Raw genomic sequence first — 14,407 nt, forward strand, 5'->3', positions numbered from 1 at the left:
AGAACAAAACATAGGACCACCTCTCGCTGAAAGGATAGGGAAGATTTATTGACCTACTGTGTGAGTGAGTGCTTGAGTGCGTGAGTGCTTGGGTGAGTGCTTGAGTGATTGGGTGAGTGATTGGGTGAGTGATTGGGTGAGTGATTGGGTGAGTGAGTGAGTGAGTGAGTGAGTGAGTGAGTGAGTGAGTGAGTGAGTGAGTGAGTGAGTGAGTGAGTGAGTGAGTGAGTGAGTGAGTGAGTGAGTGAGTGCGCATGCATGCGTGAGTGTAGTTTAACTACCATTCAATATTATTCCAGTAAAACTCAATTTAGCCTATGGCATTAGGAGCACTAGGCCTCAATCCAGAACTCAGCAGCAGGTTCAGAAGCTCACTTGATTAAAAAAAATATTCATGACCAATTATTTGTGAGAGCGAGTGAGTATGGGTTTACGCCGCTTTTAGCAATATTCCAGCAATATCATGGCAGGGTACACCAGAAATGGGCTTCACACATTGTGCCCATGTGGGGAATCAAACCCAGGTCGAGCCAACGCTTTAATCATTAGGCTACCCCACTGCCCCCCAAATATTTGTGGAAAATATCCATTGTCAATTCATTTACATATAAGGGTGACATAGGAGTAAATTTTCCAAACTTAGAACATAGTTGGTTTCAGAGTAAATTACATGAATGGCATTAAAGAACAAGACACAAAGGATCACACATCTTAATAAAACGATCTTATGGTATCTTTTACGCAAAACAGATAACTAAAATGTGACAAAAATGCAATTCCAAAAATACAAATACATAAAAACAAAACACGTTCATCTCCTTAAATATTCTTATCATCATTCAGAGTTCTTCATTCCTCAAAACGTCTAAATGGCAGATTTTTCGCTAATCTGTGTGAGACTGATAAATTTTGTTAAAAACTATCATGAAAAAATTTCATTAATGTTGCACCAAGTTTTACACACAAAAACAATTGTCAACTGATAAATTAAAAAAATAATAATGTGATGTGGTGAAAAAAAAGTGACTCCTATTCTTTTCAGAGAAAATTAATAAGCTCTTGAAGCAGTGACTGATGAAACAAACTGTCTCAAACAAGTGGACCCGTGAAGGTCCGCATTAGAATGAGCCTTCAGTAACCCATGCTTGTCGTAAGAGGCGACTAACAGGATCAGCTGGTCAGGCTCACTGACTTGGTTGACACATGTCATAAGTTCCCAATTGCACAGATCGATGCTCATGCTGTTGATCACTGTATTGTCTGGTCCATACTCGATTATTTACAGACCGCCGCCATATAGCTGGAATATTGCTGAGTGTGGCTTAAAACAACACTCACTCACTCACTCAAAACAACTGACCCCTCTCAACCCCAAATGAACATTAAGCATCCAGTTCCTTAGGGGCCAAGTCCATCCTTGTAACATATATGGAACACTGAACTGGCCGTTCACCGATATAATGGTGATCCGAGTGCAATACGTGCCTCTCCCATAAGTCGTAGTAGCCTATTGATCACCTTCCCGGACCATCAGTGAGGGACAATCCCACAAAGCACAAGCATGGTAAGCCCTAATGAGGTTGTTAGAGACACTGCACCCAACAAATTACATCATTACCATAATTGGCCAGTAACCCTATAAACAATGGTAGAGTTATGCCCCTTCTCCCAAAACGATTTATTGTACAGTAATGTGATTTTCTACTTTGAAATTGGATAATTATAATAAACAGAGTATGTTCATCTGATAATTAAGTATTAAGGTACTCATCCGCCAGACATAGTGGATGGGCTGTACATATATCTGTCAATAACAATGAATCTGCTCATCTGTCACCCGAATTACATTCTCTTGGTTTAATGCACATAAACTACACATCCTGCCTAGCCTCCAATCCATATATGTTATGAAGATGAATATTTAAATGTCCAAAATACAGGACAGCAATCTTAGCTAGAACATATTATCAGACAAAGATCAAAGACTTTGCTGTACAAGCAATCAATCAAATCATCCACTATTCCCTACAAAAACTTCAATGTAAATAATATTTAAAAACTGGTAACTTTTTAAAATAAAATATACAATTATAAAAATTCTTAAACCATAAATTCATAAAACTCATACTTCAACTCTGAAGTTCCTGCATTGCTAGTGTTTAAGAAGTATTATGTGATCAATTCAGGGTGTCTTCAGTAGTAACTGTCCTAAGTTCTTCAATAAGAAAGTCTAAAGAAGGTATACACTCAGTAAAGGCTTGAACAGTCACTGCATAATGCCCAAGCCTTCTCCCTAGGTATCAAAGTGTCCGCTATACAGCCTTATAACTGACGATAATATATTTCCTTTTTCATCCGTATCACATAAACATGAGTGGACAAACTACCAACTGTCTGGGAAGAACCCACTGTGCCACTGCCAACATCCAATTACATGGTGTGTCGCTCCTAGAACAATCAATACAGAAACGTAGGAAGTCCCTAGCCTGTACTGCCCACCCCCCGAAATTAATAAGAGTTAGATAATAGTGACGAGAAAATGTAATTACGCTCCTCTGGAGTTTTTCTGGTTTCCTTCTCCAGGCTTGATCAAGCCACATCAAAAGAAACATTAACAGATTTTATTTGATCGATAAAACATTTTCTGGCAGATGAGATTCAACACCAGTTCTGCTGTATACTGGTTGAGTTGTAGTCACCAGTGGATGTACAAAAAATACTGGATAAGGATTTTACAACAATCTCGGAGTGAAGAGACTGCGGGAGACAATGTCTTCCACACCAACTGTTGTGTCTTCCACATCAAATCAAATATAATTCCATCATAAGATATACTCCTCAGGGAGCTGAGATACGAGCCCTTCATGATTCCATCATCATCATCATCATCAATATGTAGTAAAATTGTTAACCACCATTCTTAGGCAACCATTTCAGGTTTTCTGTGTCATTTTGCTTTTAGCTACAAGTAACAGCTTGCGCAAGATATGTCTGGGTCAGCTTGGTCCGATTCACAAAATCCTCATAAAAAGTAACACATTTGAAGCCACAACATACTTCTGAATGATGTAAATATGTCATGGAATAGGAAAATATTGATAAATGAATTATATACAGCGAAAATAGCCATAAAATCCATTTCAACACACAATCTCTGAGGCAAAATTCCACCATTAACAATAATCCTCCATCGAATTCTCAACCGTGAATTATCACATGGCAGATGAACAAATTCAACCACGTGTGTATTTAACTCAAAGCCATGCAACTGTAAATTGGTAACAGCATGGCACTGCTGGTTCAGGTTCTCCAGGCAGTATGGTCTTATTACGGAAAGTCATACCAAGCTAACGAACCAGAAACGCCTTTGCCATGAAATAAACACCTCACTTTTCATTGGTATTCAAGGGGAAACAGCGTATTAGCTGGCTGGACTATTCTTCCAATTGCTTCTGGTCACATGACTGCAAGCAGTCGGGATAGATCAGATTGGGGCTCAATGATTGGTCCCAGATAAATATATGGCGATATAGATCCTGATTTACGATAAATTTCTATTTGAGCTTTGATAAAATAATCAAAGCGAGAGACAGATACTTTTCATGTCAGTTCAACCTAGACATCAATTTGTTTATTATGTTTTATTTATTCTACCGGGATTTGCGATCCTGTAAAAATCCGGAAAATACTCCCCGTGGACTGAGGCTACGGTTACGTGAAACCTGCAGTCTAGAATTGTCATGACAGTGCTAACATAAACAACGCTTAATGGAAACACTTCTCAATGAGTCATGTTCAGAGACAGGGCCCTGTCTTGCTCAACAGAAAAACAAAAATATTCCTCAAAACATTTCGAAAGATCTATCAATAATAACAAATTTATGGATATCAACCTCGATTATTTTGTGGGTGGGACATTTAGATAACGAATCTTGTACCTTGCCAGGTATGACAATGGTACAAGAATGTGTACTGAAATGCTGCACTCACAAAATAATAGAAGTTTTTATCCATAAACTTGTTATTATTGTACTTCCAAATTTCTAAATTGCCATCAAAGAAATTAAAGATATCATCATCCAAAAAGCTTTGCTTCAGAGTAAACCTTGCATAAAATATTCCAATCAGCACAGAACCATTATGAACTTCACTTGTATAGAAGCTAAACCTGTGACAAGATACATAAATAATGCAGATACCCTTCTACCTTTACACCTCTCCCAAGAAGGGAATGACCTAATACTTGCATTTTTAATAGAGACAGTGAAGAAAGTCTTGCCATAACGGGGTGTCAGAATGTTTGTACACCTATCACAGGGCATGAACTTCTTCATACCTAGTGACTTTGGAACATTGTCTTGGATCTTAATTGGCACAGTGGGATAACCTTTCAGTTAAAGCTTTCTCCGTCATGCTGAAGGCCAGGGTTCGAATCTCCACATGGGTACAATGTGTAAAGCCCATTTCTGGCATCCCCAACTGTGATATTGTTGGAATATTGCTACAAGCGACAAAACCCAACTCACTCATTCATTACATCTTAATCAATATTTAATGCTTCTTAAACATCAAAGATTGAAAGGTCTTGAATTTCTGAGAGATTACAAAATGGCCATTCTTTGCACCAGTAATTCCAGAACCAGGTTTCAATGAAGCCTGCATGTCATAAGAGCTGCCACGAGGAACCAAACCATAATGACCTTGCATCACGATACACCAATAACACTGATCATCGGTGAAGCTATCAAGCACAGGTTTGTCAGTTCAAGTTCGGATTACTTGAGGCCGCAGTGACAGCTGTCATATCACTGACAAGGTTAAAACAACAGTCCCTTTCCCCCCTCCATGATGTGTCACCAAAGGTTCTGCCATGATGACTCAGGCACAATGGTGACATGCTATGTCAATGCCACTGACCCCTCTGTGAACAGTGGTCCCTGTGTGATTCAGAGTCAATTATACCAAGCTGGTGACAACTGCAGGCAACTTTTTTCTCCCTGTCATTGTAATGTCAATTCGACCAATTATACTGCAGGACCCCATTTTCTCTTATGCATATTTCATCAAATTAAGGATTCAATTCAATATTTGTGCCATTTTAGTCCTAATTTCTGGAAGCTTTGGGGTCTGCCCTAAAACTGATGATGTATTATTAATGGTAGCATCAAAGGTCCCTCTTTATTTCCCATCTATTATTGATAGCTCTTAATAATATCGAGGTGATAACACTCAACTGGGAAATGGCTTTTTAACTTTCTTAAGCAGAGATAAAAATATCATTCTACCAATAAGGAGAAAATTAAAAAAATGTTTCTTCAACCAAGACAAAATAAAAAAGTACACCTACAACCAATTAAAGCAGAACCCAGCTAAACCCAATCACAGATACCCAGAGCAGATGATATTTATGTGAAAAGAAATATATACCACATAAAATGCTTCAAATATCCGGAAATCCGGTTTCCGATCTGGACAGGGAATTTCAATTACCAACAGTGTCGTGCCCCACTTAACACACAGAACCACGCTTGATGATGCTTGTTTTGCAATTTAGTATTCAGGATCCAACATCAAAGAGCCAGGTATCAGGTGATTGTAGAGATAACTTAATCCTGTCATTCCACAAACTGGTTCCAAAAAGTATTGTTGTATACCTAGGGTGATGACTGTAACCTATTTTATAAATTTTACACAAAATTACATTCAACATTTTTTTACATCACTTTTGGAAAAATCATGTGTGATAGCTCTAACTCAACATTCTTTACATCAACCATGATAAGATTACCGGTATTGACGACCTGAAATGTCCAGGAATCAACAGAAAACAGATACATATATCCTTAATGCCATACTTCGATTCATTACAAGTCATATTTGTCGTAGCCTGACCTTTTCCTGTCAACATAACATTTTTTTGATGAAAATAGCAAGACTGCAGAAAATCTTAACTTTAAGTGATAAGACTGATAAAACCAATAGAAATGTCCATCATTACTGGTCCAAAGTTCCATATTGCTACACTTCCAGTTATCATCAGTTTAAACATATAACCTATAGTTTATACCTTAGGCCAGACCAATTATATTTCTTGTTTTGCGGATCCACCGGTCGTATTTTTTCAAGAATAATGATAATAAAAAAAACCTTATTTTCCCCGCTCAAAAAATAAAATCCTGAATTGGCCAAAAATGTAAACTTACCCCCCAATTTTTTTTTATTGTTGTTTGCTCCATATACACTTCATAAATTGCCAAAAGTAAAATACTTTTAGTATTTAAAAGGAATATTACTTTGGTGATTATTGTTTTTTTCCTTCCTGCTTTTATGTTTCCTGAGGACAAACATGAAATAAAATTGGTCTGGCCTTAACTAAATATATAATATTATGGGAATTTATTATTACTGTTAAAAGAATTATGTTTAAGAAGCAACCCATTAAGATCCAAGTAAGAATTTGTCTTCAACAACCCATGCTTGTCACAAGAGGCAGCTAACGGTATCGGGTGGTCAGGCTCACTGACTTGGTTGACACATGTCATCGTATCCTATGATGTTGATCACTGGATTGTCTGGTCCAGATTTGATTATTTACAGACCAGTCATATAGCTGGAATATTGCCGAGTGTTGGGTTAAACAACAATCAATCAATGTTTTAAGAAGCAATATATTCCGACAATTACATCAAATGTCCAGTGATCGACAACATGAGCATCGACATCAGCAATATGGATATGATGACTTGTGTCAACAAAGTAAGCGAGCCTGACCACCCGGTCCCATAAGTTGCCTTTTATTACAAGGATGGGTTGCTGAAGATCAATTCTAACCCAGATCCTCACGAGTCGTGTAATGTAATTTTATGACCTTCCACAAGGAAGACTGAGGACATACAAGGGACCTTTTCTTCTCTGTTAACCCCACAAAGGGTCAAAGGCAAGGCTCATGCAGCCTATTCTATAATGGACAATATCTTGGCCTGAGACTGATCAACACCTTCAACCTAGGTTTGGGGAAGGCTAACAAATTATTTCAGAGACAGACTACTCCAAACAAGGGGCAAGAATGACATCCAGAGTCTCTGGTTCCTGTACTTATCCTCTAATCCCCACAAGGGTAAGGATGAGGGAACCTATCCTATAATCCCCACAAGGGTAAGGATGAGGGAACCTATCCTATAATCCCCACAAGGGTAAGGATGAGGGAACCTATCCTATAATCCCCACAAGGGTATCCTATAATCCCCACAAGGGTAAGGATGAGGGAACCTATCCTATAATCCCCACAAGGGTAAGGATGAGGGAACCTATCCTATAATCCCCAAAAGGAGCAGAGATTAGGAGATTGCCACAAGGTTGAGGGTGAGGCACAGGGACCTACTCCACCTTCTACTGCCCGCAAGGGGCAAAGATGAAGACCTTGTCTGCCCAAGAACCCCAACTAAAGCAAATATGAGGAATTCTTGGATGAGGAGAAACCTGTGATTGACAATAATCTATTTCAAATACCATCAATATCACCGAAAGTATCCCCAATCAAAAAGTATACTAGCTAGGAATCTTGACCTGAGACTCTGAACTTCATCATCGACCCAGCTTGAAAGGCTAACAAATTATGTCAGTAACAACGGACCACTTTGTCCGAGTCAACTAGTACTGCATATAAAACACTTACATTAGCCTGATAACCCACAGTCCAAACACCACAACCAATCGTATTCTCATAAACTGATCCCGGACTGAGATGTGTGTGCTTGTAACAGGATACAGTACAACTTCCTCCAACATAATGAGCTGGCTGAGTGTGCCGACACTTTGGCCGGGGGCAAGAAGGGGCCCTCTCTATCTCCATGTGGTCAACTGTTAGTAGACAACGTGATAAGCTAAGGCGCAACAGCAGAAAGTCGTTACAGACTTGCTTGGAGCCATCGCTTCATGAGATCAATATGAGAAGTGCTATGAGAGTCGTGCCTCCTTGATGAATATTTTAAAACTAACCACACTTTATTATGTTTTTTTGTCAGGAAGGTTGTTTGTCTAGTGATAGCTGGTGACTTTATGTGGGCTCTTAATCCTCATCACTTTCAGTCAATGTTAGGTCAGGCAACATGGGTGAGGTGTGGTGAGGTTGGGTGAGGTTGGATGAGGTGAAGTGGAATGGGATGGGATGGGATGAGATGAGATGAGGTGGGGTGGGGTGGGGTGAGATTGGATGGGAAGGGGTGAGGTGGGGTGGAGTGAGGTGAGGTGAATTTGACCGTTATTCCAGCTAAGGCATCTCAGACGTTTACTAGTTTGGCTACATCCACAAGCACAGGTATGGTGCTGGCAAACTTAGAAACATAAACAGGGGGAATGGGAATTCAAATCCATTATCATAAGTTTCTGGTATGCCCAAAGGGCACAACTTTACAAAGCAAACTGATTCATATCGGTGTTGATTTGACTGATACTGGACTGTTACAGACTGTAATAGTGCTGGATCATTGCTGTTCTCACAATCTATGCACAGGGGTGGAAATAACCCATTGCCAGTGTTTTTTTTCTATAAGCAAATTTGTATATCACACTGTACTTCTCCAATGTTAATTATGTTGTTTATTTGACAAATCAACAAGAAAATGGCCGGTATAGTTGAAAAATTATCAGGGCAAGTGATTTTACATGTGCCACTGTACCGGAGTACACTTGCAATTTTAAAGTTATTTCCACCCCTGATGCACCTTATCTCACACCTCGACCAGCTGTTCACATACTTCTTTCCATCAACCATGAAGATCTGGGTTAGAATTGATCTTCAGTAACCCATGCTTGGCATGAGAGGCGACTAACGGGATCGGGTGGTCAGGCTCGCTGACTTGGTACAGCTGCCATATGTAACTGGAATATTGCTGAGTTAAACAACAAACCAATCAAATGTTGACATCAACATAATTTGAACATAGACAAAAATGTGAAAAAAAAGTGTTGAAAACATGTTACTCACATTCTTATGGTTGACCAATTTCATGAGCACAAATTCCCTATATGCACGCTTAGCGTGTGTGACATTCTGGAAGGGCCGGCTCAGCTTCTTGATGGCCACCATGTGACCGGACTGTGTGTCGCAAGCCGCACTGAAACAGACATGGAGTAACAATTATTGGTCATTGCAAGACATGGTAGACATGAACAAGGCCAACAAATCCTTAGACAAAAACCTGCACTGTGATTCTTGAAACCCTGGTTCGTTAGTATCTATGGCAAATGAAGAATCTTGTAGTTGGCAAATTTACATCAATTATCTCACCACACACACTAAAAGGAAGTAACATATGGAAAGAAAGAAAAATGGAATATGTCATATTTCAGTTAGATTACAGACTGTTTAGGTTATTCTTATGTACAAGAACAAAACATATTTGTGGTTTAGAGTAGTGGTGGTCCGATTCTTATGTACAAGAACAAAGCGACCAAGCATTCGATCATTTTTCTCATAATCAAACGGTTTACAGTAGCCTGGGTTAAAGCGTTGGCTCGTCCGATTAATTCGATTCCCCACATGGGCACAATGTGTTAAGCCCATTTCTGGTGTCCCCGGCCGTGATATTGCTGGAATATTGCTAAAAGCGGCGTAAAACTAAACTCAGTCAGTCAGTCAGTCAGTCATAATCAAACACAACCAATTTTGGAACACTTGTTTTCATTAACAATATTTTTCACATGGTTGGTTTTGTCTGTTACATTTTGTAAGCACTACAAGCTCGTTTCAAGTCATGATTAAATTTATCTTAAAGGCTCCAAGAAATTTATGTTCCTAACATACTAGTCATCCTTTAAAGATGTGAAATTTTGCAAAAAAACCAAAATAACTATGTTTTTTCCCTATTTTTATGTGCATTAACAAATTTCATAAATGCCGCTAACCAATTATTTTTGATGATTGATCGGTTGTAATGAACCAATCATCAATTATGAGATTTTAACCAATTCCCAACACTAGTTTACAGATTGACTTGGAAACCATGAATTTTTTTTTTTTCATCTATGTTGCCAGCAACCTGCACATCAGAAGCAAATACGACTTGCAGTATATAGGTAATAGCATGTAGTTAATAGAATAAAGTTAATAATATCTTTCTTCCGTGTGTCTATTCATGTGATTTACCTGGGACGATTTTAATTTCTCATTCAATACCAATCAGAACATTTAATAGAAGGCAGTAATAACATCTTACATACTCCAGCTATAAACCAACGACCTCGTTCTACGTGAAACTCATTATTCTAATCTAGCTGCTACTCAAAGATAGCAATAAGGGTTAATTGGGTATGGCAGTGATGAGGTAGGGTATAATTATTCCGGTCAGGAACAGTCGGCTCAACTCCTAATACCCGTGTTTCTTCATGACTGAAGGGTTAATCATTTTTTCTTTTAATTACTAACATGCATTTTAAAACCCACAACACAAGAAATGACTGACTGAGTTTGGTTTCATGCCACTTTTAGCAATATTCCAGAAACATCACGGCGGGAAACACCAGAAATGGGCTTCACACATTGTACCCATGTGGGGACTCGAACCCGGGTCTTCGGCGTGACAAGTCAACGCTTTAACCACTAGGCTATCCCACAGCCCCACACAAGAAATGAAAAGACATCATCAAGGAAATTATACCTTCTTGAGCATAATTTTAATAATCATATGAACAGAGAATCTCACTTTTCCGTTTTCATCAAACATCTTTACATCACTTTCATTAATTCTGCATAAATTATCAATTGTATATATGAAGAATATATAATAAAACTGAACTAAAATATTGACATATAGTTCAAAGTATTCAGGACACAACATCTCATTAAAATTGGATATGTCTTTGTGCCAGCTCTTGTTTAAAATATACATATTTTTATGAAGCCAGTGGATGGTGTGTTAAAGCTTTTGCAGAACTTGTGTCCTGTTTGCTGAATTTCTGCAGAACTCTGTGTAGGCTATCCGCTATAGAAACCTTGCAGACTTGTATTGCTGGTGAGAGTGTGGGTGATAAAGTGACAGGTGTTTAGGTTTATGGGGATCGCCCATGTGTCCCTTAACCAGTAGGATCCAGACAGTTTACTTTAAAAAGAGTAAAGTGGGTCCAACCCATGTCAGCGTCCCTTTAACCAGTGTAACGTGGGTGTCCAACCATTGACAGCATCCCTTTAACCAGTGTAAGTGGGTGTCCAACCAATGTCAGTGTCCCTTTAATCAGTGTAAGTGGTTGTCCAACCAATGTCAGTATCCCTTTAACCAGTGTAAGTGGGTGTCCAACCAATGTCAGTATCCCTTTAACCAGTGTAAAGTGGGTGTCCAACCAATGTCAGTATCCCTTTAACCAGTGTAAGTGGGTGTCCAACCAATGTCAGCATCCCTTTAACCAGTGTAAGTGGGTGTCCAACCAATGTCAGCATCCCTTTAACCAGTGTAAGTGGGTGTCCAACCAATGTCAGCATCCCTTTAACCAGTGTAAGTGGGTGTCCAACCAATGTCAGCATCCCTTTAACCAGTGTAAAATGGGTGTCCAACCAATGTCAGCATCCCTTTAACCAGTGTAAGTGGGTGTCCAACCAATGTCAGCATCCCTTTAACCAGTGTAAGTGGGTGTCCAACCAATGTCAGTGTCCCTTTAACCAGTGGTAAGTGGGTGTCCAACCAATGTCAACGTCCCTTTAACCAGTGTAAGTGGGTGTCCAACCAATGTCAGTGTCACTTTAACCAGTGAAAGAGGTTGTCCAACCAATGTCAGTATCCCTTTAACCAGTGTAAGTGGGTGTCCAACCAATGTCAGTATCCCTTTAACCAGTGTAAGTGGGTGTCCAACCAATGTCAGTGTCACTTTAACTAGTGTAAGTGGGTGTCCAACCAATGTCAACGTCCCTTTAAGTGGGTGTCCAACCAATGTCGGCATCCCTTTAACCAGTGTAAGTGGGTGTCCAACCAATGTCAGTGTCACTTTAACTAGTGTAAGTGGGTGTCCAACCAATGTCAACATCCCTTTAACCAGTGTAAGTGGGTGTCCAACCAATGTCAGTGTCCCTTTAACCAGTGTAAATGGGTGTCCAACCAATGTCAGTGTCCCTTTAACCAGTGTAAGTGGGTGTCCAACCAATGTCAGTGTCACTTTAACCAGTGTAAGTGGGTGTCCAACCGATGTCAGTGTCCCTTTAACCAGTGTAAGTGGGTGTCCAACCAATGTCAGTGTCCCTTTAACTAGTGTAAGTGGGTGTCCAACCAATGTCAGTGTCACTTTAACCAGTGTAAGTGGGTGTCCAACCAATGTCAGTGTCACTTTAACCAGTGTAAGTGGGTGTCCAACCTATGTGACAATGAACCTTTAAACAGAGTAACAAAAGCTCAAGCAACAATACTCCCGATCTTGCGATGTAATTTATAGAAATTAGGTACAAATTGGAAAAATGATGCATTTCTGTTTTCACAAAGCATAGCAACAAATCCCTGTAACCAAGGGCTCAGCTGAGCTGATAATATCATAGCTTCTGTCAACAAAGGCATTCTGTTGGATGTAAGGGAAAGATTTTCCTATCCAATGATAGTGTACAAAGATAAATCTGTGTTTGTGTACGAACAAATCGTCCACATTTTCACTTTGGCGTTACCAAACTAAATCTCTTCATAATACAGTTAGGGGCAGGGGTAGCCTAATGGTTAAAGCATTTGCTTGTCTTGCTGAAGGCTCAGGTACATGGGTGCAATGCCCATTTTTGGTGTCCCCCTCCGTGACATTGCTGCAATAAAAGCAGTGTAAAACTACACTCACTCACTCTTAATACAGTTAAACTGCAGCACTGATACTTCCTCACAACTTACTACACAGAGGGTAACGATTCAATCATACCCTTAACAAGTATCTGTCGGTAACATAAGGTATTTTTCCAGCAGATACAGGTGTAATGAGCTAGTTTGATTTTGGGCAATATTCCAGCATTATTACACCAAACAATTCTTCACACATTGAACTGAACCAATGCCTTCAGTGGGACGAGGTAACACTTTCACAACTGGGCCAACACATACTAACACTAGGTGTAAATACATTGTTAGCATATGGAGAACTGAACCAAAGCCTTCAGTGGGACAATGGAACACTTTCACAACTGGGCCAACACATACTAACACTAGGTGTAAATACATTGTTAGCATATGGAGAACTGAACCAATGCCTTCAGTGGGACGAGGGAACACTTTCACAACTGGGCCAACACATACTAACACTAGGTGTAAATACATTGTTAGCATATGGAGAACTGAACCAATGCCTTCAGTGGGACAATGGAACACTTTCACAACTGGGCCCTACTAACACTAGGTGTAAATACATTGTTAGCATATGGAGAACTGAACCAATGCCTTCAGTGGGACAATGGAACACTTTCACAACTGGGCCAACACATACTAACACTAGGTGTAAATACATTGTTAGCATATGGAGAACTGAACCAATGCCTTCAGTGGGACAATGGAACACTTTCACAACTGGGCCAACACATACTAACACTAGGTGTAAATACATTGTTAGCATATGGAGAACTGAACCAATGCCTTCAGTGGGACAATGGAACACTTTCACAACTGGGCCAACACATACTAACACTAGGTGTAAATACATTGTTAGCATATGGAGAACTGAACCAATGCCTTCAGTGGGACAATGGAACACTTTCACAACTTACTAACACTAGGTGTAAATACATTGTTAGCATACTAACACTAGTGGGACGAGGGAACACTAAATACATTGTTAGCATATGGAGAACTGAACCAATGCCTTCAGTGGGACGAGGGAACACTTTCACAACTGGGCCAACACATACTAACACTAGGTGTAAATACATTGTTAGCATATGGAGAACTGAACCAATGCCTTCAGTGGGACAATGGAACACTTTCACAACTGGGCCAACACATACTAACACTAGGTGTAAATACATTGTTAGCATATGGAGAACTGAACCGATGCCTTCAGTGGGACAATGGAACACTTTCACAACTGGGCCAACACATACTAACACTAGGTGTAAATACATTGTTAGCATATGGAGAACTGAACCAATGCCTTCAGTGGGACGAGGGAACACTTTCACAACTGGGCCAACACATACTAACACTAGGTGTAAATACATTGTTAGCATATGGAGAACTGAACCAATGCCTTCAGTGGGACAATGGAACACTTTCACAACTGGGCCAACACATACTAACACTAGGTGTAAATACATTGTTAGGAGAACATATGCCTTCAGAACTGAACCACTTTCATGCCTTAACAGTGGGACAATGGAACTGACCGATGCCTTCAGTGGGACGAGGGAACACTTTCACAACTGAGCCAACACATACTAACACTAGGTGTAAATACATTGTTA

The 14,407-nt window shown here is 39.7% G+C and overlaps 1 protein-coding gene across 2 annotated transcripts in view; it reads right to left on the minus strand.

Moving 5' to 3' along the window:
• Positions 1-14,407, minus strand: part of LOC124289321 (stress-activated protein kinase JNK-like) — an 82,875-nt gene that overhangs the window by 40,194 nt on the left and 28,274 nt on the right. For both annotated transcript variants that reach the window (XM_046725931.1, XM_046725933.1), the window contains exon 3: positions 8,987-9,116. In XM_046725931.1, coding sequence (XP_046581887.1) covers positions 8,987-9,116 — 130 coding nt within the window. The remainder of the gene's footprint in view (positions 1-8,986; positions 9,117-14,407) is intronic.

Source organism: Haliotis rubra, unplaced genomic scaffold, assembly GCF_003918875.1.
Source record: "Haliotis rubra isolate DU_JTF1 unplaced genomic scaffold, ASM391887v1 Scf44, whole genome shotgun sequence".
Classification (NCBI taxonomy): domain Eukaryota; kingdom Metazoa; phylum Mollusca; class Gastropoda; order Lepetellida; family Haliotidae; genus Haliotis; species Haliotis rubra.